Source organism: Choloepus didactylus, chromosome 18, assembly GCF_015220235.1.
Source record: "Choloepus didactylus isolate mChoDid1 chromosome 18, mChoDid1.pri, whole genome shotgun sequence".
NCBI classification, from domain to species: domain Eukaryota; kingdom Metazoa; phylum Chordata; class Mammalia; order Pilosa; family Megalonychidae; genus Choloepus; species Choloepus didactylus.
The window spans coordinates 61,750,695-61,773,918 of record NC_051324.1 but is presented as its reverse complement, the minus strand read 5'-3'; the positions used below and the strand labels follow the sequence as shown (position 1 = coordinate 61,773,918).

General features: G+C 40.1%; 1 protein-coding gene across 1 annotated transcript in view; it reads left to right on the top strand.

The window, feature by feature from the left end:
* The first annotated feature begins 7,266 nt into the window (after positions 1-7,266).
* The window catches only part of PRKCA (protein kinase C alpha), a 447,219-nt gene continuing 431,261 nt past the window's right edge, over positions 7,267-23,224 (top strand). Inside the window, exons 1-2 of the mRNA XM_037808858.1 lie at positions 7,267-7,599; positions 10,560-10,591. Coding sequence (XP_037664786.1) covers positions 7,427-7,599; positions 10,560-10,591 — 205 coding nt within the window. The 5' untranslated portion in view covers positions 7,267-7,426. The remainder of the gene's footprint in view (positions 7,600-10,559; positions 10,592-23,224) is intronic.

The window sequence follows — 23,224 nt, the reverse complement described above, 5'->3', positions numbered from 1 at the left end:
AGTTCGGCTTACAAATCTTGCTATTCTATTTGCAAATCACTTTAAAGGTGTTTGAATAAAATAAAACTGTCAACTGTCCAACAAAGTTTTCCTTATTTAGACCTACTTATTAAGTAAATCTTATAAATCTAAAAAAATAAACTTACAAAGCTGGTAAATTTTAAATTCTCTGAAGTGTTTTATTAATCCATTAAAAGTTAACCCATTAAAGTTAATCTATTAAAACCCTAATATGAACAATTCTCTAGAACATTACAAATATGTACAGATTTTTCTAAACAACTGCAAAATACAAATACTATAGATTGAATTTATCACCAATACATTTAATTCTAAATCTCCTAGAGGTAAAGGACACTTACTCACTGAACAGAAGACATTTATACCTTGCCAAGCAGTATGAGGTTGCCTTCTCACCTAGCTAGGCTGTTGCCACATCCTGAAAGAGGATGCAGTCTGGAACTCAGAAACCCAGATGAACTTCTCAAGACTCTGCTTGACAGCTGAGCCCTTCTTTTTTTTTATAGTCAAAATAGTCACTCTGTCATAGGCTCCAAAATACCTATCAGCCTTACTTAGTTACCAGAACTGTTCACCCTATTTACTGTTTCATTCCCCCTCCAGGGTCATTCCCATTATTGTGCAAACATACTGTGTTATTTTTCCATTAAAAAATTATTTTGATCTAATTGGCTACCTTTTCGCCGCCTCCTTTTCTTTCTCCCATTTGCAACAGCACTCTGTAATCTCTGACTTCTGTCTTTTTCCTTCCTTTCTCCCTTAAACCTCCTTCAAATTAGCTTTGACCCTCACATCTCCATTTAAACTGTCTTGTTACTGTTCATCCCCCAGCATTTTATGTGCTTAATTACTATTTATTGAATATGTTGTTTCTGAATACTATCCACAGTCTTCCTATTTGGTAGGACCACACCTTATATGGTAATTTGAATGATATTTGAATGGATTCCAAGGCTTTGGGAGGTGTTACCATTCTAGTTCTAAGGGCATGCCATTAGAACTAGATACAATTGCAAGATTATACAGTTTGACAAATAATGTTACGTATGTATTCAAAAGAATCAGGCTGTCATCATTGCATTGCATCTTGTCAAATAACTGCACCCAAGGGGATGTTGGCATTATGCATAATTTACTGATTTACCTATATGAACCTTGCTGGACACACCTTCTGAGCCACATCAAGTTTTGCTTGAATCTTTGCCCTATGCCAATTGATGGGAGTTGTGCTGTATTTGCTCCATTTCTGTTGACAACATAGAACATCCAGACTAAAACAAGATCAAGGTTTTGAAGGTAGTTATGCATGTGTTTTAAGCGATGACTATTGAATAAATACAAGTGAGTGTATATGATGGGTTAAATTTTACCAATGTCTACAAACTTCCCTCTCCCACTCCCATCACCAAAGAGAATATAAATTACACAAAGGCAGAGGTTCTGTCTGTTTTGCTCACTGTTGTATCAAATATTATGTATGAGACAACACATAATATTAATAGCCCCAGGAACTAGCATAATGCCTGGCACATTGGTAGGTGTTAAAAAAAATTGTTGAATGAGTGAATGAGAATGAATGAATGAAAAATGAATGAATGAAAATATAAGTGCCAGCTTAGTCTCAACTTTCCCTGCCCTGAGCTACCCTGATGCTTACTCCCACTCCAACCTACGCTGTTTAAAACTGGTTTGATGCCCTTCAAAGTGTGTAACGTCCTTCCTTTTGCCCGTTGGACTGTGCTTCGTTAAATGAGTCACCATTCCAGAGTCGAACTTCTTTCCTTTTGAGTTATAACCACTGAGCACACCCAGGGCGAGGAATGCTGTCTTTTTGTTCGCTATTCCTGGGTCTAGCACAGTGTTTGCCACAAATTTGGAGCTCAATGGGTGTTTTTGAATGGGCATAAATTTAAGTCTCACATCTACTGGGCAGAGTGGGCTTGCCTTAGCCCCCAAGGCAAAGATACCTGATGGTAGGAGGGCCGTTGCATTCCTTTAGCTCCATTTCAAAGCATCCCAGGGCTGTCTCTCCAATCCAGGCTCCTAAACTGTTTAAAAGGCACCGCTTTGAGCGGTTTCTTTTTCTTTTTCTTATTTTTATTTTTGTTAGCTGTTCTTGGCTATTTATGGCCTTGTAAAAATTTAGTTTCATCAAGGTATAATTGAATTAAAATAAGCTGCACATATTTAAAGTGTATAACTTGATGAGTTTTGACATGTATACATCTGTGAAACTATCAGGTAATGAACATAGCCGTCACCTCAAAAAATTTCCTTCTGTTGTGATGTTTTGTTTTATTTTGTTTCCAGGTTTTATCATCTAGAAATAAAGACAAAGCAGAGGACAGATGAAACAGGGTTTATCATGAGTTGATAATTGCTGAAGTTTGTAATAGGTACATGGGATTTGTTATCTTGATTTATGTTATTCACATATGCTTGAAAAAATCCATAATTAAAAAGCTCAATATCTTAACACATAATGGCTCTTGTTAAAAGATTCAGAACATGTGGGCAGATACTTTCCCTCAAAAAGGTTTGGAAAAGCATCATGAGAAAACACTTAAAATACTGGCTCTCAAATTAATTTAGTAGTGAATGGAAAGCTATGGGGAGTTAGTTGGGTCCTTTTGCATCTAGTATTTTCAATGAATCCAGGCACTATGCCCTTGACTAAAAAGCAATTTAAAGGTCGAGGTGATGTTGAGTAATGTTTTAAGTGTAAAATGTGAACCCCAAGATAAATTTTTTATATTTCCTCCATGTGCCATCTCTTGCTTCCTAATTCATAGTCATCCTCACAGAAGAAAATTACATGTCATATTTTGGAGGAAGAAGGGGCTTAAAAAAGGAACTTAACCTGCTTCCTACACAATGCAGACTGAGAAGGACCATCCAAACTTGCATTTGTATGCCATTTAGCAAACACTAGCTATTCAAATCCATGTCATAATGCCTTTATACATATGACATTTTGCACATGTGCATTTATTTGTGTGGGATACATTCTCGGAGTGGAAATGGTAGGTCAAAGCATTTGATATATTTCAAATTCTGCTAGCTATTGTCAAATAGCTTTTTATCATATTTCTGCCAATCTACAGTCCCACCAATGATGTATGAAACCATTTGATTCCCACACTTTTCCTGAAACAGTGTGCTATCACTAATTTTGTCTATGCCCACCTGTGAGGTCTCCATGGGGTACTAATGTAGTCCTAATTTGCATTTATCTTGTTATGAATGAGGTTGAGCATCTTTTCATATTGTAAGAGCTATTTGCATTCCCTTTTTTTGGAGCTATCTGTTCATGACACTTGCCTCTGTTTTCCACAATGCTTGTTTGTGTTTTTCTTTTTGATTAATATCTGATAGTATATTTATTCCTACATATTGTTTTCATTTAGACTTTTGAATCAGCTTGTCTACTTCCAAAAAATCCTATTTTTATGGGTTAAGTTTAATTTAAGGAAAATTGGCATTTCTATGTCTCTTCCTATATAAGAAGATGACATATTTTTCCATTTATTCAAGACATAAATTGGATTTAAACAGTAGCCACATTTTTAAAAGATGGCTACCTGTGAAGTCCAAACTGGGAAGGGCAAAAAATGGCAGCAGGAAACCAATTAAGTGGTGACTGTGGTGGTCCAGGAATGTGATGATGGAGTTTAGACATGTGGGGGCCATGGACAGATTTGAGGTCTGTCTTGGAGGTAGAGTCAACAGGACTTCCTTGTGGAATGGAAGTTGGAGTGAGATAAAAGGAAAAATAGGAATGACATCTTGGTTTTCCACTTAAACCACTGTGTGGCTGGGGATGCTTATGAGATGGTGGAGACCAAGTAGGGGTCCTAGAAGAAGATTGGCTTGGAGTGTAAGTCCCCAAGCTTTGTACCCCAGGGAGGCTTCCCATAGAAACTGTTTCAGAGGAAATGCAACCAATCAGAGTCAACCTTGATGCTAACCAGCCCAAATGGTATGTTGGAGTGACTTAGCCAAAGATACCCCTTCTGGACAGATAGTGGCCCAGAAATGCATGACTTGGTGAGGAATGTGTGAGCTGGATTTCAGTCTCTACTTAATCTCTTGACTGGGTGCTCTTGTGTCATTAGCAATCTGCACAATCATACCTTGTGGCCTTGGTGCTAACTTCTGAGTGGGGCTTCTGACTTGCCCACCTACTACAAAGTCTTACACTGCTTCCCAAGCTTACCCAACAATGATCCCTGACTCTTGCAATCTGCTTCACAGCTAGACTCTTGTCTCTACCCAGTTCTTGAGACCTGCCAATTACTGTGACTCTAATGCCTATTACCCATGCATTCCACCAGTTGCTTTACCTCACATAAACCTTGACTACAGTGCCGTTGAATAATCTTGGTTCCTATAAATTGCAGGATCAAGATTTTTCTACACTTAAGTGATTCCTATTGCCAAACTTGAAAATGGTCTGCTCTATTTGAAAACAGACCAGCTTTCTGCATAGGGCAACGTGTTTTACAGTTACAACTTAAGGACTACTAGTTTTATGTGAAGTACTCTTTTTCAGAATCATCAGTTTAGTGCTCTGACTTTGATCACAGCCTCAATCTCCAGGCAACACCTCTGCAAAGAATCTTGAGTTGGTTCCTCAAAGACAGAGGAGATAGAGGAGGATTCTGACAAGTCTGTGTTCAGTCTACCGTTCCCTGTTCTTTCTTGCAACTTCACCATGAAACAGCAGACTCTAAAATAATAATAATAAAAAAAAAATCACTAATGCACATCACTGGTTCACTACTTTCACCTGGGGTTCTCCTTTCCTTAACTCCCTCCAGTTTAATCATACCATGGAGACTTCTCAGGTGGGCTGCACCGTAAATTGTGGCCCATATTCCCATCAGTCCTTGTTAGGGGTAGGGCTACATGACTGCTTGGAAATTCCCCGGCTTCAGGTGAACCAACCACCCCAGCCCCCCAACTGAGCTAAGAGGTTGGCAATTGATACACTTATGTCCAGCCCAACTATCAATCAACCGACTTTTGTTTAGTCATTTCTCCCTGTTCTCACAAGGGACAACAAGATTAACAGGCCAGAAAGCAAAGCAATAACCTGAAAGGAAAGAGACCTTCCTCCACTTGGTCCACTGACCACTAGGAGCAGTTACTCTACTCATACATTCCACTATCAGCAACCCCACCCTCCAACTCCCCTCAGTTTTTCTTCCATCCTTACATCAAGCTTCAGGGAAGTAGGAGCTCATTTTCATAAAATGTGTGATGACCACTGTCTTAGATAATGATGGTTATAAGGAAAGAATCAGGCACTTCATTCTGTGCTGCATTTGATTTACAGTTTTATTAAGCAATATACAACCATGGGTTGAGAAGATTATGGTGTTTTGTGGACAATTTGATCTATTTTCTCTGATATGCCCTCTTCATTCCTCTCTTGTCTTTTCCTTTTTTGCCTTCTTGGACTAGAGGGATCACCATGAGTGTTAACATTTCTGACCAGATAACACTTCAGGCAGGTGCCTTCTCCCTAAGCACCAATATCAGCTGGTTTAAGAGATTGTAAGTGTCAGCATAGTGCAGGCTCCTCGAGTGACCACACACTTTCTAAAACACACACGAGTCCCTATCATCAAGCATCACAATTAGCCAATTTCAAAAATGGTAGACCGGCTTGTCTATGTGACATGTTCTATGAGAGTACATGTTCTAAGATTTTTATTTTAACCTCTTAAGGGATTAAACGGCTCATTCTCTATCTCGATGTCTTCAGTTCATGAAGTTGTTTGGTGAATTTAGTGACTCTGACAATGAAAGCAGAAATGACATGATGGGAGACGTCTTTTTTCCTTCTGTATTTTAGCACCCTCCAGGCAGAACTAATAAATCCACAGCAAGTGATTATTTGGTACAGCCCCAGGTGCATCCTTTGCATATCCATGCCAACTGCCCCTTTCCAAGCAGTTTTATTTGGCAATATACAAATGGACTCGTTGCACTCTGCACCTGCCAGTATTGCAGTAATTAGTTTTGGATGTAAAATTATCTCTAAATGAAGGTTCTGGAGTTTCTTGTAAAACCAAGAAAGCCTAATAACCAACATTATAGGTGTTGTAGCCAATGAATAATGGGATAAAAAATTGAGACAAGTTCTTTAACTATCCTACCTGGTGATAATTTCTGACATACAATTAGATGTTTATACAATAAGTAGGTGAAATACAGGTCAATAACAATTGAAGATAGGCAGAAGGGTCAGTGTTCAATTATTTAAAATTGCTCCCTTACTCCTGCCAACTATAAAACTCACACTGGTCTGAGGATTGGGCATTTGAGGGCACACACAATTAGAGTGACATTTCAGCCTTGTAAAACCTCAAACCGGTACAGGTTGATAAAACATGGGCATCGTGCCTTGTAAATACCGGTGGGTCCGGGGAAGTGGGTAAGGGGCTACCTGCTGTGTGTGTGTGTGTGTGTGTGTGTGTGTTTTCGTGTGTGCAGGGAGAAGGGAGCGTGGACGTCCGACCGGGTGCAGGAGGCTGTGCGTGGAGCCCCATTCTGCAACTCGGGGCTGCTTTCGGCCACGCACCGGCGGCGCAGAACTCCGATCCGGGAGAGGAAAGACGACGGGCGACGAGGAGAAAGCTGAGCAGGGGAGAGTGGGAGGAAGATGCGGAAAGAAGGAAGAGCGCGAGGAGCGGGAGAAGAGAGGAGAATAAAGACCAGGAGCAGTAGGCGAGAGGGAGGAGAGCCCGGCAGAGGAAGGGGAGGAAAACGGAGGAAAAGAAAAGGCGGCGGAGGAGAACGACCCGCCCCTCTCAGCTTCCTCCTCCGCTCCCAAATTCGGGCCGGCCCTCCCCGGGCCGCCGCCGCCGCCTCCCCTTTCCGGGCTGCAGCGAAAACGCGGAGACGCCGAGTCCACCGGCGGCCGCGTTCTCCCAGCGCAGCGCTGCTCGGCGCCGCGGCCACGACATCCACGCCCCCCACGCGCGCTCCCACGCCCGCGCGCGCCCCCACGCCCGCGCGCGCCCCCCCCACGCGCGGCCACACTCGCACACGCGGCTCTCGCACTCCGGGCATGCGCGGTGGGCGGCGCCGCTCCGGGCCGCCTCTGCCGCCGCGAGTAGGAAGCGCGAGCGCCGGGCGCCCGACTGTCAGTGAGCGTGGGGCCAGCGAGCGAGCTAGCGCGCGGCTCCGGCTCCGCTCCGCGCCGCTCCGGCCCGACTCTCCCCCGCCGCCGCCGCCGCCGCCGCCGCGCCTCCTCGCCGCGACCCCGGCCGCCGGCTCGCGCCCCCAACCCGGCGTCGCCCGCGGCCCCGCCGCCCCTCCCCCGCCCGCCCCCGCCCACCCCAGCCCTCCCCGGCTGCTGCTCCCCGGCGGAGGCAAGAGGTGGTTGGGGGGGACCATGGCTGACGTTTTCCCGGCCAACGACTCCACGGCGTCTCAGGACGTGGCCAACCGGTTCGCCCGCAAAGGGGCGCTGAGACAGAAGAACGTGCACGAGGTGAAGGACCACAAATTCATCGCCCGCTTCTTCAAGCAGCCCACCTTCTGCAGCCACTGTACCGACTTCATCTGGTGGGTGCGCGCGGGGCCGGGGCGCACGGATGGGTACCCCTGGGGGCGCGCGCGGGGCGCCCTGGGCTAGGGACCAGTCCCTTCCTGGCCCGGAGTCCCTTCTTCGGGGGGATCCGCGCTCGGGCCCCCTAAGGCCAGGCGCGTCCACTCCGGGGGTGGCTCCCTCGGGGAACTTGGAGAGCCGGCGTGAGTCCGAACTCTCGCCCGGGATGGCACCCGCGCGCCCGGCCACTGACACACACGCGAGCAGGACTCGTAGGGAAGTCGCCGCCCCGCCACACACCCCCTGCCGCCGGAGACAGACTGGCCCGCGCGGCCGTGACATTGACCTCCACTACGGGGCCAGTGATCACCCCCACCCGGATCCCTAGGCGCACCCGCCCTCACGCACAGACCCCGGAGCAGCCGTTTGCCGGGTGTGAGCAGAGAAGGGGACAGGAAAAAGAGGAGACTTTAGAGGGGAAGAATTTCCCGGAGGAACACACCTGGGACTAACCGGGGAGCGGCGGCGACTGCGCTGCGCGCGGTGCGAGTTGTTGGCCAGACAGGGCGCATTTGGGGGGTGTGGGTGTGTGCTTCCCATCGGCCTCAGAGCCGCGGGAACTTTGGATCCCGGCCTACTGTAGCTTGTATCTACTGGGCACGGAGAGACTGACTTTTCCAGGTGAACCCTACAGAGCAGTCGAGAAGCAACAAACTGTTGCAAGCTCGCAGTGGGGGAGGGGGAATTAAAACCGAGCGGGCAAACGGCAGGAAGGCAGAGGGAGTCATTTAAAATAGACCCTGTCACCACGAGATTAGACCTGTAACCCTGTGGATGAGGACAGAGGCCTCGCTTAAGAAAAATACTGTAAGGGCTGAAGGTGTCAGAGTTCAAGTAATTTCCAGCGAACGTAGGTATTCTTGGGGGACCTGGGATTTGGGGGAAGTTGACAAATGGATGGGCGTTAGGGGTCTTTGAACCCAGGAAAACTAAGTGAAATTGTGTTTATGTGTGCTTTTCTTTTTCTTTTTTCCGGCGAGAGAATTATAGTTTTGGTTTAATTCTTAAAAGATCTGTGTCCTTCTCTCTCACCCCCCCGCCCTGCCCACGCCTCCCCCGCCCCCACAAAAAAAGTTCAGAAATCTGAAACTCGAGGTCCTCTAGTTTGAGGAGCAGTAGCTGTATTTTTCTCATAGGTTGCCTGGCACCCTGCTCCTTCTATCTCATTTGTGGGTGTAGGAAGCGCCTCATAAGCCAGGGCTGTGGCTAGGTTTCCTTAGCTCCCTGCTGTTGTAGGCTGGGGAGCTGAACTGGATGACAGTGCCCCAGACTGCACCCTGCCACCAGCCAGCTGTGCGGCATATGTATCCTGTTATTTACAGAGGCACTGGGGAGAATGTATGGGTGGATTTGTCTGAATCCATCACTCCTGGGGAAAGATGTCTCAAAGAGCAAGTCCTAAGAATGCAGTGCTAATAGGGTGCTTAATTTTTCTTTAACAACTCAGCTCAAAGGAAAAGCACAGTCACTACTATGAATGCTCTCCACTGTGCAGTCAGCATATGAAGCAGTTGTGCTCAAAGGATTAGGTAATTGTAGATAAGGCTATTTACAAGAAATTGGAGTGTTAGGGGGAAGAGAAGATATGACATTTAGTTCAGAGGAGGTCTTCTGCCTTCAGTGTCGACTGTGAGATTCCATTTAAAGAGAACGGTTGCCTCAGACTGTTGATTACTTTTGCAGGAGGTAGGTAAGTTAGAAAGCGGACTTGCTACTTACCCAAGCTAGCTAATGTCTTTCCACTATCAATTGCCCCAAGGATCAGGCAGGCCCTTGGTGAACTGATGTGGCAATCCAGGTCACCAGGTGTGTGGTGAAGTGGAAGTACAGGTCTTCCCCTCTACCTCCCTGGGTAATCCCTGCAACATTTTTCCATCTAATTGTAAAGCAACCACTTGCAAGTCCCAGGAATACATCTGCCAGAAAATTCTGGCTTTAATTTTTCAGTTTTCTTTTTTCTTTATTGTTTCTGTGGGTTCTTGATTTACAAGTTTTACTTAAATCCTAAAGCACAGGTATTTTAAAGCTAAATGTTTGCATTCAGGCATGCTTTTTTTGGAGGAGGGGTGATGGTTCTAAGTTAATGACAAAGGTATGTGAAGTACTGTGTAAATTTAAAATGTTACGTGACACAAGGGATTATAACTAATAATCTTTTGAGAAAATTTTAATGCAGCCCATTCTAGAAGAACAGTGTTTGCAATTTAATGTCCTTGTCAGTGTTCTCTGCTTAGAGAGTAAATTCTCTGAAGTAATTTGTAAGAACAAAATAGCTCTTGTGTGCTTTGAATGCTAATGGTTCTCAATAAAAATTAGATAATTATGATCTTAAATGCAATCAATGGAAATTATATTTTCTTTCTAAGATCTGACTCCTCTTAAAAAAGAGTGGTACTGTTTGGCAATTTCTAGACCCATAATAATTTAAACATACTCATAACAAATAGAAACCACTTTTTAGTTGTCTTCAGGGAGAACAAAGAATATCATTTGGTCTTTAGGAACAAATTTAAGTCACTTTCTTCTCTCTCTCTTTCTTTCTTTCTTTCTTTCTTTTTTCTTTTTTTTGCCATTAGCTCTTTTTTTGTGACTTGAATATTGTAGCCAACAACTTTGAATACTCAATCATATTCTTGTCTTGAAATTTAAGCATTGATAACATAGGGCAAAAAAATGGAAAGAAGCTTGGTACAGTGGTACATTTCAGTGATTCTTTGAAGCTAAGATAGATTTTTTTTAACAAAGCTGAGTTTATACAGCAATCTGGCTAGATATTTAGGCATGTTTTTCTTATCAGATCATTGGGTTTCATGCACAAACCTTTAGCTCTGTAGAATAATTTGTCACATACCTTGCTTAAAATACGGTATCCACCACAAAGTTGTTAAGATATTTTGTTCTTGTTTTTGTTTTTCAGGGGGTTTGGGAAACAAGGCTTCCAGTGCCAAGGTAAGCCACCATGTTGGATTTTGTTTTCAAGTACGACATGAAATAAGCATTCCAAACATTAACACTATTTTAAGTGGATCTTTGTAGTCCAAAAAATGTATGTGTTATTTAGATAATATTTTTGAAATGCTAGGGCTGTAAATTTGAGCCTTTAAAAATATCCTATGGTATTGCCTTGTAATCTGCACATAGAGCTCCCTTTTTCTCATTGAAAAAAAAAACACTTCCTGTAATTTTATTTTTTGCAGAGAACATTCTTGTCAGAAAGTGCTGTCTTTGTGTGGGTGTTCGGAAAAAAAATGGAATCACTTTGTGTTCATATGGCTTTTCTTTCTTGTTCTTCCTCTTTCTTTTTGTTCTTCATCTCTTTTACCTGTGCATTTGGTTGGACTCATTGCAACAAATTTTAGGCCATATAGCATTTTACTAAATTTTTTTTTTTCTGTTTTTGGTGGATAACCGATTGTCATCCAGAATACAGTTTGCACATTTTAAAGTTATGTAGATGATTTGCTAATGGCTGATTCCTGTATTATTACTGTGTGACACACTTTTCCTTCAGCTTAAATACCTGATAACAAATGTGATGCTATCCATTTTAAGAAAAAAGAAATCCATTTTTTCCCTCTCTGAACTGTAGTTGTATTTCACACATATCAAGTATCTAACCTTTCAGACTTTCCATTCTATTTGTTTAATTTGTTTTAACACGATAGCTTGTGAAGGCATCAGAAAGACATTAGCTCACCTTCTGGCTTTCCTGCTTATTGTCTGTATTATGTTTATTTAGTTCTGGTTATATTTCCCATCTGGGCATAGGTTTATTATTAGGGCAAGTGGAAAGTACATTCTAGCCTGGAAAATATTGTCCTAACACTGTTTAATGTTAAGTGCATTAGAGAGAGGCAGGGACTATTTGTACTTTTTACAACTTTAAAATTATGCTAATGATTTGGTTACATTTAAAAATGTCTTTAAATTTGTGAACTTGTTTCTTATGTACATTTTCTAAATATATTTTTGATGTGGGTAATTTATGGTATGATTATTCATCAATGCTCTACCTTCCTTATATCAAGACGTTTTATGGAGTGCCTAAAGCCCCTGTTGTAAACATCATTTTGGGAGTTCCATTTGGAAATAAAGGATGTTCTTTTAAAAAAGAGAATAATAAGAGAAAGGCATGTTGCACCAGTCTCTTTATAAAAGATGAAAGGAAGATGTAGCCTTTTCTAGTTCTCAAAGTTGTGGGCCTGAACTTTATAAAAAGGGAGTGCTTGCATTTAGGCTTGAACATGATTTTAGGAGGTTGAAAGCTGTAAAGTTAACTTGGGATACTGGGCTAATGCAATTCACTTCTGTTATATTTGGTAGTGTTTTTGGATTGAGTGGGAACTTATGGAAATTTATAAGAAAAATATTTGGAAGTACTGAATTTTGTCAACTTTTCCAAGAGAACATAGTATGTTGTATTAAAAACAGTACCATTTTCTGCACAAAAACAACTCAGAATAAGTTTGGTCCCTCTTGGGCATACTTTGTTGAGCAGGCTTTGTTGGTGAAATTATAGAGTGGCTGCATGATTCAGCTAGTCTCTTCCTGATAGCATCTATTGAACTGTTGGTGTATTGCAGGTTAATGGTCTCATACCAGCTTAACTTCATTTTTCTTAAATTATAAAAGTGATACTTACAAAATTTTTAAACACTGTATAAAATAAAAAGTGAAATTGTATACTCTTCTCTCTTCCTACCCCCAGAGATAACTGCTTGTTTAAAACACCCATTCATTCACTTACTCATCCTTCGTTTTTTGAAAAATAGTTCATATTTTATATTATTCTGTGACTTGCTTTTTTTTCACTCAGCAGTATATTGTGGATATCCCCCCATGTCAAAACATCAGTTTTTCCTTATTCTTTTTAATGGCTGAATGTGTGGCTATATCAAATTTATTCTTCCATTCTTCTATTGATGGGTGTTTCAAATTGTTACAAAGTTCTTACTAGTATAAATACCACTGCAGAAAACATTCTTGAATACTAGTATGGGTGTTTCTACAACAGATACTTAGAAGTGTGTGTGTTTGTGTGTGTGTGTATGTATGTATATGTTAAATTTTAATGAGTACCACTAGGTTGTTCTTCAAAAAGGTACAGATTTACATTTTCAATGTTAATATATGAGTGTGCCCCTTTCCTTTCACTGTTACCAGTATTGGATGATATAAACCTTTTACATTTTTGCCAATCTGTTAAGTGGAAGATGGTCTCTTCAGTTTCCATCTCCTAGGTTGTTGGTGAGGCTGCATATTTTTTCAGATGTTTTTTAGCCATTTGTATTTGTTCTGGGAGTTACTTCACTTTACTTAATATTTGAAACTCAGAATCTATAAAACAGACAAATTAGAGCTGTGGTTGTATGCTTCGTTACATGTTTCTATGTCTTTGGTGAAGGATTTAACCTAAGTACACTAAATAATGAACCCTCCTCTTGCAGTTACAAAATTTTAATCTACAGAAACCTTCTCAAGTAAAACTCTATTTGTAACATGCTGTCTGCCTGTTACATTATGTTTATTATATGTAATCTGCATTTAACTTGTAATAGGTACATACGAATCCATCATATCTTACTGTTGTTGCAACTTAATTACGAAGGATATGTTAGCTAATTACTGTGCTTTTCAGTTCCAAAATAGTTACCTTAGCTTTTCCTATGTTGGCTTTCTCCTCAAAATTAATCTTTCTCTTAACATTGGACCATTTTGGAGTATGTTTAAGTTTTAAATGTTCTCTAACTTTAAGTTTTTCATCTTAGTTCTGTTTGATGGGGTCTCATTCTTATGCAGGAGAATAAATATGAATAACTCATCAACATCCATATGTGTGGCAGAACAACCTCTGCAGATGGCAGCTGGAGTTTGAGACTGCTTTTTTGTATTTCTCATACATCAAAATTTTTCACCTGATGGAGGCAGTGTCTTCTAGTTATTAGTATGTAGTCTGTTGCTTGGATCAGCAGATAAAATATCTGTAGCCACGTATTCTTTTCAGAATTTTTTTAAACTAGAGAGATGCATAAGTTCCATGTGAGAGTAACAGTCACTATTCCTGCAGTGTGTGCTAGCTTTAGATCAGGAATATTCATCATTTTACTTAATAAATGATGCATATGAATTAAAGACTAAAGAAATAATTGAGTGTTATCCTTAAGACTGGGTGTGTACTCTATAACACGAAGAAACCTGTCGTGCTAGAAAGCACTACATGTCACAAGTGTGTGAAGCACTGCAGTTATTTCCCACTTCTCTTTCCCCAGGTACAAATAAATGGAAGCAGCAAACTTTTCCGGAGAGAGATTTATTGGGTTTTCCCCCTCAATAAACTCTATGTCATTCTGACTTATATTGCAGTACAGGTGTAGAGCCTTGAAAACTGATATCACCAGGGCAAGTAACACAGGTTGATCCCGTTGTGAGAATTTGCTGCCTGAATTAGTGAAACTGAGGACCTTAAATGTGGGGAGAAGACAGAATAGTGCATGGTAGATCTAGAAGCCATAAAATATTTTTCTTAAGGTCCTTAAAGACAAGCTTGTTCCTTTGCAGCTCTGAAATGATCCTTGCTGTGTGACTTGAATTTGCCTTTTGATTTTTGTTCCATTTGCTTGATCTACTTAGTGCTGATTTCATCTCCATGAGGCTGGCAGAGAACCTGCCCTTGCCCACATTTTTTTTTTTTTTTTTTTTTTTTTAATTCAGAGAGAGGAGAAGGAAGCAAGGAGAGTAGAGCTGTCTGGCCTGGTCACTGATGCAGTGGAGATTGAAGCCTGGAAGGTCTGTCTGCAGTTGGTAGTTTCTGCCCCGCATCGGCTTATTCCGACAGCAATTGTAGAACTAAGTGATCTACCTTACTGCGCAAATGGATTGCTCGCTTGTTCTCTTCCTCTGGGGCAATGTGGCCTCCACAGTGTTATTTGCTACCTTCACTGTTCTGGAAAAGACCATGGGCCAACTCTTTTCCGCCTCAGAATTAGCAACACCCATGCACTTCTCTAATTAGGTGGCCTGCTTATTTGAAGTGCCAGTTACTTATATAGTTAATCTCACCATGTTTTTCCTGCAACTTCTATTCTTTCTCTCTTTTTTTAATATCACAAAGTAAAATTCACTAACACAGGATCGTTGATTAAGATACCCTAAAGAGACAGCATCAGAATGAAGCCCACCTTTGGCTGTGACTGAGAGGAACTTACTGGGTCTTGATGCCCAATACTGGATGTGGAGGAGTCTGTAGAGAATTAATTCATATTTACATGCCTTCAATAATGCCATTTTGTAGTGGTTTTGAATCTTGAATCATTTTCCTGCTAAGAACACACCAAAAATTGTACTTCTGCAACTCCAACCGAAGCTCTGTATTTTTTAGTAGTTAAGTGTTTAAAAATCAGCTCCTCTTCCCCTTAGCTGATGGCGTTTCATTTTGCAGATCTCTTCCGTGGTAGCTGTTTCCATCAGCTTGCCTGAACACTATGGTGTTTTATATCCATTCCTTCTGTAAGAATGAAAGCCAGTGTTTGAGGGGAGAAAGGAATGAGTCTCCTGTTTGCTCTGTGAGCTGGGGAATTTTGGAAAACAAGGCTGAATTGGTGGCCTTTCAGAAGGGGGATGTCCTGTTGTTCTCACTGTAGGCCGCAGAGCTCTGAGGACCAAGTAGGGCGGACACTGTGTGCGGGAGATAGAAGGCTGCCGAGGTCTGAGTTGGGCACAGTAGGGAGGTTGGCCGACTTTGGAGAGTGTTTGTCTGTCCCACTGTGCACTGGATTGGTCACCCCTAATTTCTCAGTGACCTCCAGCTGCCCACTGTCTTTCAAAGTTGGTGCCAGAATTTTCTATCATCCTATGCTTTCAAAACAGGGGTCAACTTGGCACCCCTTTTCTGTTTGGCTACCCACCCCAAAATTAGAAGCTGTTTGTTAACTGTAGATGAACCTCTTGGGGTTATCTAAGGCTCCAATGTGACAGAATCCATGGAAGGGTGAGTGTAATTTGAAGCTCTGGAGGTTTTGCACTGAGGTCAAGGAATCGAAGTCTCCAGGATGGGGTTGTCAATAATGCCTATTGACATTTTCCTTTGGTATGGTAGGAGTATATTTGGAAGGAATAAAGTTATTTCTGGATATTTGTTTTTCCCATTGCTTTGCTTTATTTTGTTTGGAAATGTTTTTTTATTCTATAAATAAAGTAATTAAAACATAATGCCTAAATACAGCGAAAAGTGCTTTTCTTTCAGCATAGTTTTTTTTTTTTTTTCTCTCCATAAAAATGTGTTAATAGTTGTTGGAGGTTGGGATGCATGAACAGAACCAATGTGGGGTATTCCCATTTAGTGATATACACCTGTTATCAAATGATGTCTGATTCATGACTTTCCAAATCGCCACTCTGTCACTCATACATCAAATGAAAGTATTTTGTTAGTGATTTTATTCACACACATTCACATACTCCCCACCTGAAGCTGTGGTGTATAGAGTGGTTATTCTTCCTACCAGGCAGTAGAAACCTAATAAATATTTATTTTTGCAGATGGGATCTGATGTTTATATTTCCTTTTCTTTAGTTTTATGTTGTAGTGTTTCACTCTCTGGTATGATGTTATTTCAGTTTAAGTTTTCAGAAGCTTTAACCCATATCTTGCTCATTTGTTTGCTTTCACCCCAATTGAGAGCATTCTGTTTTCAACTCCTTAGGAGCTCCCTTAATGAACTGTCCCCTGCCTGGCTTCCTCCTTTTCCCCATCCTGCAGTCATTCTTAATAAGCTGCAGCTTCCCAGCCATCATATGTTTTTCTTGTTCAGTTCTCCCCTCACCACCTTTTGTTCAGACAACACTTGCTTCGCTATGGTCTCACCCTCAAGCTTAGCCCAAGCCTTTCCTGACCCTGTGCCACTTGGTTGTCTTCTTCCCATTTGTCTGTTTCCTCTACAAGCCCTGGGAGCAAAGGACTGAGTCTTATTTCTCTTTGCGTCTCCAGTGCTTAATGCAGTGTCTGGCACTCGTCACACACTATGTAAATATTTCTTGGTTGTGTGATTGTGTAAATATTAGGACAGAGCTGTTAAGAATGCCCATAACCAGAAGGATCACGGTGACTTCTGCCTGCCCATGATTCTTTTTTGTTTTTTTTAAACTAGTTTATAATCCACAGTTATGTCTACTAGGATAGATCTTTAGGTGACTAAGAAAAAGTACTTCCCAAAGCTAAATGTAATCATCAGTCAAATATAGAGGAGAAAGTTCTAATGTGTATCTATAATAAGTTATTTATGATGCTAAGCCTAATAAAGTAACACAATAGGAATAAGCCACTTGGTTTGCCTTCCTTCTAACTTTAGAAATGCATCCAGGCATCAGGAATGAATCTTATTGCCACAAATAAATCAAGAGCGTATTACAGGCCGTAGCAGAAGGGAGAAAATGTCTTGGGTATGGTGTAAAAAAAAAAAATAATAAAAAATTAAAACCAGCTTTTAATACATGTGTTAAAATAAATGTTCTATTTTATTCAGGATTGCTAATAGCTAAAAACAGGTTGTCATGCCCCAGAGGGAGCAGTAGCTCAGCTCCATTGATTCTGATATTTTTAAACATCTTGGACCTGAGTCTTGATGTGAGGAGGAATGGATGAGAGTGGTACTAGAAGCTGTGGAGTAGAATGCTTGTCACTGAATTATAACCACTCCGAAGTGTGAATTTAATTGAAAGGAAAGGAAAACTAATATTTATTAAATGCTACAATGTGCCAGGCAATTAGGAGCTTGCACATTTTATGAACTTTTTTCCAAAACTACCCAACCCTGTTAAAGTATACAATATTATCCCCACTTTAGACAGGAGAGTGCTGAAGAACCCACCCAGGCTGGTGGGGTGGACCGTGGGTTTAGATTCTCACAGTTTTGCAGAACACATTCCTCAGAGCCACATGGAAACTTTTTTGGAAGGCTGGATGTGTAATAGGAAAGGAAAGAATGACATCATTAAGGGAAATACTGAAGCATTTCTTAGTGACAGAGAGAGAATTTTATTAAGGCTTCACTGTCCTCATTTGTCTTTCAGGATTTCCATGACAAACCCCTTATTTTAGTTCTTGTTTTCCACCAAACAGTGAAACGTCTTGTTAGACTTTAACCTGATACATGAACATTTCCATATTGGCACAGTATTTACAGTCAAATTAGCTGAAATTGCTATAACTGTGTTAAAAAAATCTATTAAATTATAAAAAGGGGAAAAAGGTTTCTGGAAATAGATTTCTATCAAAAATGGAACGGAGGGGAATGATTTGATTAATTGTCAGCACAGGATAAGAATTATTAAGAACAGGTCCACAAAGTAAGTTGAACATAAAGGCAGTTTGTCTTCAGTGCCTTTACTTGCTGTTTTTTCCCCTCGATGACTATACATTTTTATTTTTGGTATTTTGAGAAAACAAAACTCATCTGTCTTACCTGGGGTGACTCCCATAGATAGTTATAAAATAAATAATGTGGGTGTAAGTACGGGATGTGGTGTGTTAATAAGTGAAGCACAGCCTTGGAGAAATTTGGGTGAAAGGTGAGGTAGGAGAGGACTCAAGTTAACAGCTGAATTCTCTGAGTAAAATATTATCATGGTTACCTAACGCCTATAAGCTTCAATTATCCTGTTAGTGAAATCATGACTCTTACAGTGATATGTACAGTAGCTCATACACTCCAGTGCCTGAAGTCTGTTTCCTAAGGATCTTCCTATATTTAGAACACCACAGTCAATAACAAACACCCATGTAGCCTTTACTCTCAAAATGCTGTTCTAAGCACTTTTTATTAACTCACCTGATTCTCACAATAACTCTGAAGAAGTTAACAATGTTATCCCCATTTTACAGATGGTGAAACTGAGGCACAGGGTGGTTTAGTAACTTGTCCGATATCACATAATTAGTGGTGGAAGTGGGCTTCAAACCCCGGCTGTCTGGGTCTGGAGTCCCTGTGTTTAATCCCTGTTCCTCTGTCGCCTTTCACAATTCCCTGTGTTTTGTTTTGTCAGATGTAAATGACACCATTAACCTGACTGTGGAGTTATCGAAGAATGAAACGTTGTTCAACTCAATAACACTTATGTGCTTACTACCTGTACTGGGCGATTAGGCGACAGATATAAATACTTCATTGTCTCTCTGCCATGTCAGATATTGTGGGACATGAGACAGAAAGCCTGGCCTCGGGGAGCTTAGAGTCAAGCATGGAAGACATGCACGAAGACAGCTGATCATTTTTAAGTCAGAACGAAATAGGGGCTGTCGAAGCATGTGGGAAAGAGGGAGATGCCTTCTGGGCTCATTGGTAGGTGGCTTTTGATTGGGCTTTGTAGGACACACAGAATCACCTTTGATTGGGAAGCTGAGGCAAGATGTTGTAAGCTGAGGTAACAGCCTAAGCCAAACAAGATCAGGGTCCAAGTGCCCCGGACCTTCAGGGGGTGGTACCTTCCAAGAGGAGGGGCCATACTATTTGTAATGTTGCCTTCGCTGATCCCTAAAAGGAAGAACAAATGGAAGAAATGTATCAGGAGCTACTTTCATGCTTTTCCACATTCTGTTCTGCGCTAAATACATTGTTTCCACCTGCATCTTCTTTTTGTTTTAATTGTTGCCCTTTTCATTTTGCAGAAAAATGTTGCAAATGCAGATTAGAGCATTGTATGTCTTGTGATGTAAGTGATACATTGAATTGAAGCTTGGGAAAAGAACTTCTTGCTCTTAAAAAGCATGCTGCTTTGACCCATTTCAAGGGTCTCTCTATTATACTTAATGAAGCTGGTAATATTGATTACAGCATCCTATTGGGAGACCAGAGCCTTACAACATGGAAATTATGTGACTGCAGTTAGTATACTTGGTTTTATTAGGTATGATCATACACAATAGTAAGGAAAACAATAAAGAAGAAATAATACATTTATATATTTTAAATCAGTAGCACTGTATTTTAAAAACTGCCTGCTGCTTTATTCAGTCAGAATTTGTTTCCGCATTCTTTCTCATGGGGCTAAATGCAGGCTAACGTGATACAATGTAATTGATAAGGAATCTAAGGGGGTGCTTCCCAATGCTTGTGCCTAGGTTGGACTGGAAGATGGGTTTTCATCTGGACTTCAGATTTGTGAAATAAAAGTTGGCATAACACTGCTACTATGTTGTTGTGTACTTAGCGATGTGCGACCATCCTGTGGGGAACTGACATTTCTGTTCCCGCGCCACACGAGGGGAAGCTGGGGCGGAGAGCAGTTAAGTAGCTTCTCCATGATCGTGCAGCTGGAGAGGGGTAGAGTGGTGATTTGAAACGAGGCAGGTTTAGTAAATGGCTGGGTTTTAATTGCGGTATTTTTTAATATCTGAAACTATGCAGATAAGTATCCAATCCCTTTTATTCACTTCCTCTCTTTTCATTTGTTTTCCCTTCCCTCAGGTTTTCTAATAAAGTATGATTTGTGATGCTCTTTGTTGTAATTGGAAAAAAACTCTCATTGATTCAAGAAAAGCCTGGCTCATTCTTGTAAAAGACTTCTGTTCAGATTTTTCTTGATGTTAAATGGCAGTAAATAAGCTTAAATTGTTTTCCTTCTTTTGCTAAATTAACACATGCAGCTATATATCCTCTATCAATGGACTATCAGTATATGAAAATAGGAGATTACTTGTCCTATGAATTTTAGACATTGCAACTCGATTTTTAACTATTAGCTGTAGAGAACAGTTTAAAACATACCTGCTTTCTTATTTTCTAAATATAAAGGTGCTTTTCTTAATGCAGTAGTTGTAACCACGGAAAGTTGTTTATGGATGATTTGAAATTTAATAGGTGGATTACAGAAAAAAATAATCATATTGTGAGTCATTTCCCTAACAATTTTGAAATTTTCTTTTGAGTAAATCCAACCCCCCCCCCCCCCACAGGCTGAGTTTGTTTAAAGAATAATTGCTAAAGTGATTTGTGTTTTTAGTTTCACATTAATTTCTTCATTCTTAATGACTCATTAAAATGGAAAACTTCTTTAACATTCTTCTGTTTTAATTTAAAAACAAGGCTTTAGTTTCATTTTCTGTCTCTGTATACCACATATATGTTCCTTTAAAAATCAAGTGATTATTAATTATAAACAATTCAGAGGCATGCAGGACTGGTTTTTATTTTTTATTTTTAGATTCAGCTTCCAGTTTAGGGGCAAGAGCTGATAGATAAATTATCCTTGTCTTTTCTTTTTTGCTTAATTGCACAACAAAGCACCGCAGCACCTGCTGGTATTGAGCTGAGTCTGTGCTCATTTGATGCAAATTAACTTGCAAAATCACATTTTATAAAGATTAATTATTGCACTGGCACACTGGAATAGTTAGTATGCTTGAGACTTGCCATAGTGGTCTACAATGAATCTAATGAAATGCTGTTGTAAAAATAATTTACGTAAAAGTTAAAGCTAATAGAGATCGAAGGGGTAGCTCTTTGGGTGAAGCTCTGAGCTTTTTAATTTAATTTTTCAAATTAATATAATTAGAGGTATAATACTAAACCTTTTTTATTTTTAATTTAAAGTATAGCCTGGAAAAATGAAGCATTCCCAATATTAATTTTGATTACATCACTTGTGAACAAGATAATTTTGGCTGATTTGTCCGTTGGTGGAGAATTTTTGAAGGCCCGCATTTTATCTCAGAATTACGAAGCAGGTCATACACTTTTGGCTTTTGTTTGAATTTTCCATGTGTTCGTTTGGTGTCAAGTTGTAATCGATAGTCTGTATGTTTTATCCTAATAGCCTGAACTGATGTGGAGACTTTTTCTTAGAATTAAAAAAAAATCATTATGTTTTTGAAGCTGTAGAATATATTCATGGCAGGTGAGAAAACTTTTGGTACTAAGAAAGAACTTGGGTAGATCTCTTATAAAACATGGGGTTTAATATTGCTTCAATTATGATGTATTCAAATGTGATTAAAAACATGCTTGTGTTTAAATGTAGGTTAATACACTGAATTCATGTACATTTAAGTACTGACCTTCCTTGACCTCCTTGGTAAATCCTATGGCCACAGGATCAGGCAGTACCATGATCTTAGAATTTAGTGGAAGAGAATATAGAGACCTTTCCTCTAGTTCCTTGAATGTACAGCTGTGGAATTGGCTGTGAGAGTTACCTGACTTGCTGTAAACCCAACCACAAGAGGGTGATCACCTGAAACTCGACCCCCGAGTCCCTGAGTGACATCGTGTCCTCCAGGCACCTTCCCATCTCCTGGTTGCTAGTAAAACTTTGGACTTCCCTGAACTTTGTAGTCTTGAATCTTGGTGCTGTTAAAAAATAAAAAAATAAAAGCACAGGGAAGCCCACAAACAAAGCAGGTATTGGGTTCCTTTTATTTTCTTTGAAAAATGGCAGTGTCTTTTAGAAACGAATATTCATCTTGCTCTGAAGTCTAGGAGTTTTACTGAGTACATAAAGATTGTATGTTTAGCTTTCATAATTTATAGGTTAAAAGTTTGGTAATAATATATAAAGACCTTGTTTAAAATGTTGTATTAAGCATTCTTAAGCCTTTTGAATTTGTTTTGGATGAGAATTCATGGGCAAGGAAACTGTCTTTGAAATTATTTTTTCTTTGGCTTTTGTCTCTAGTTTTACCACTCTTACCATGATTCTTTGAGAATAGGCTACCAGCCTTACTTTTTCTTTGTCTATCATTGATCTTATTTGTTGAGAGATTACTGGAGATGATTTTACATTTTATATATTAAGTTATATGCAAATATGAGTTAATGTTTAGTTAATCTGCAAATATATATATATTTAGTAACCTCCTAAACAAGATTCACAGGGTGACTAAATATCATCATAGAGGTTATTTGATAGTTGGCCTTCTGTAGTATAAATGACCCCAGCCTTAGAATTAAAATGGTTTCCGAAAAGGGGTAAAAGCTGAATATGGAAGCCAGGCCTTTTATTTCCTATACTTAAAGTATTGTTGACTTGAGATTCTGTTCTTGGAAATAAAGATGCAGAAAGCAAAGACACAAAATATGCAAATGACAGATCTGATGATAAAACAGATAGTAGCAAATTAAACTTGGATATTTATGCATGCTTTTTCTCAATATTTCTTTAGTGTCTAAAACCAAACACACCATAAATTTCTTGTAAATTTTCCTTTTGGACAATTTTTCTTCATTTGCTAGATTTCCAGTTTGCTATCTAAATGAACCTAAAATGATGGTTGTTTTTTTTTTCCTTATTAAATTTCTCTGCATTTTGCTTGGACATTCTTTATTGCACCGAGTCTTTGAATCATGTTCAAAATTAGGACTTCTAAGTTAGAAATTACTACTGCTGATTTGATGTATATGAATGATTTTAAAAGTTTTAAGTGGACTTAAGTACTAAGGGTAGATGGCTTCCATGCCACCTTCCTTATTGCTTCTATGGACATCATCATCTGCTTCGGATAATAGACTTCCATTTCAAATAATTTGGCTCTCTTTTCTGGAAAATTCTTTGGTGGTTTCAGGAGTGGGGAGTAGACTTCCAATAGTTCCA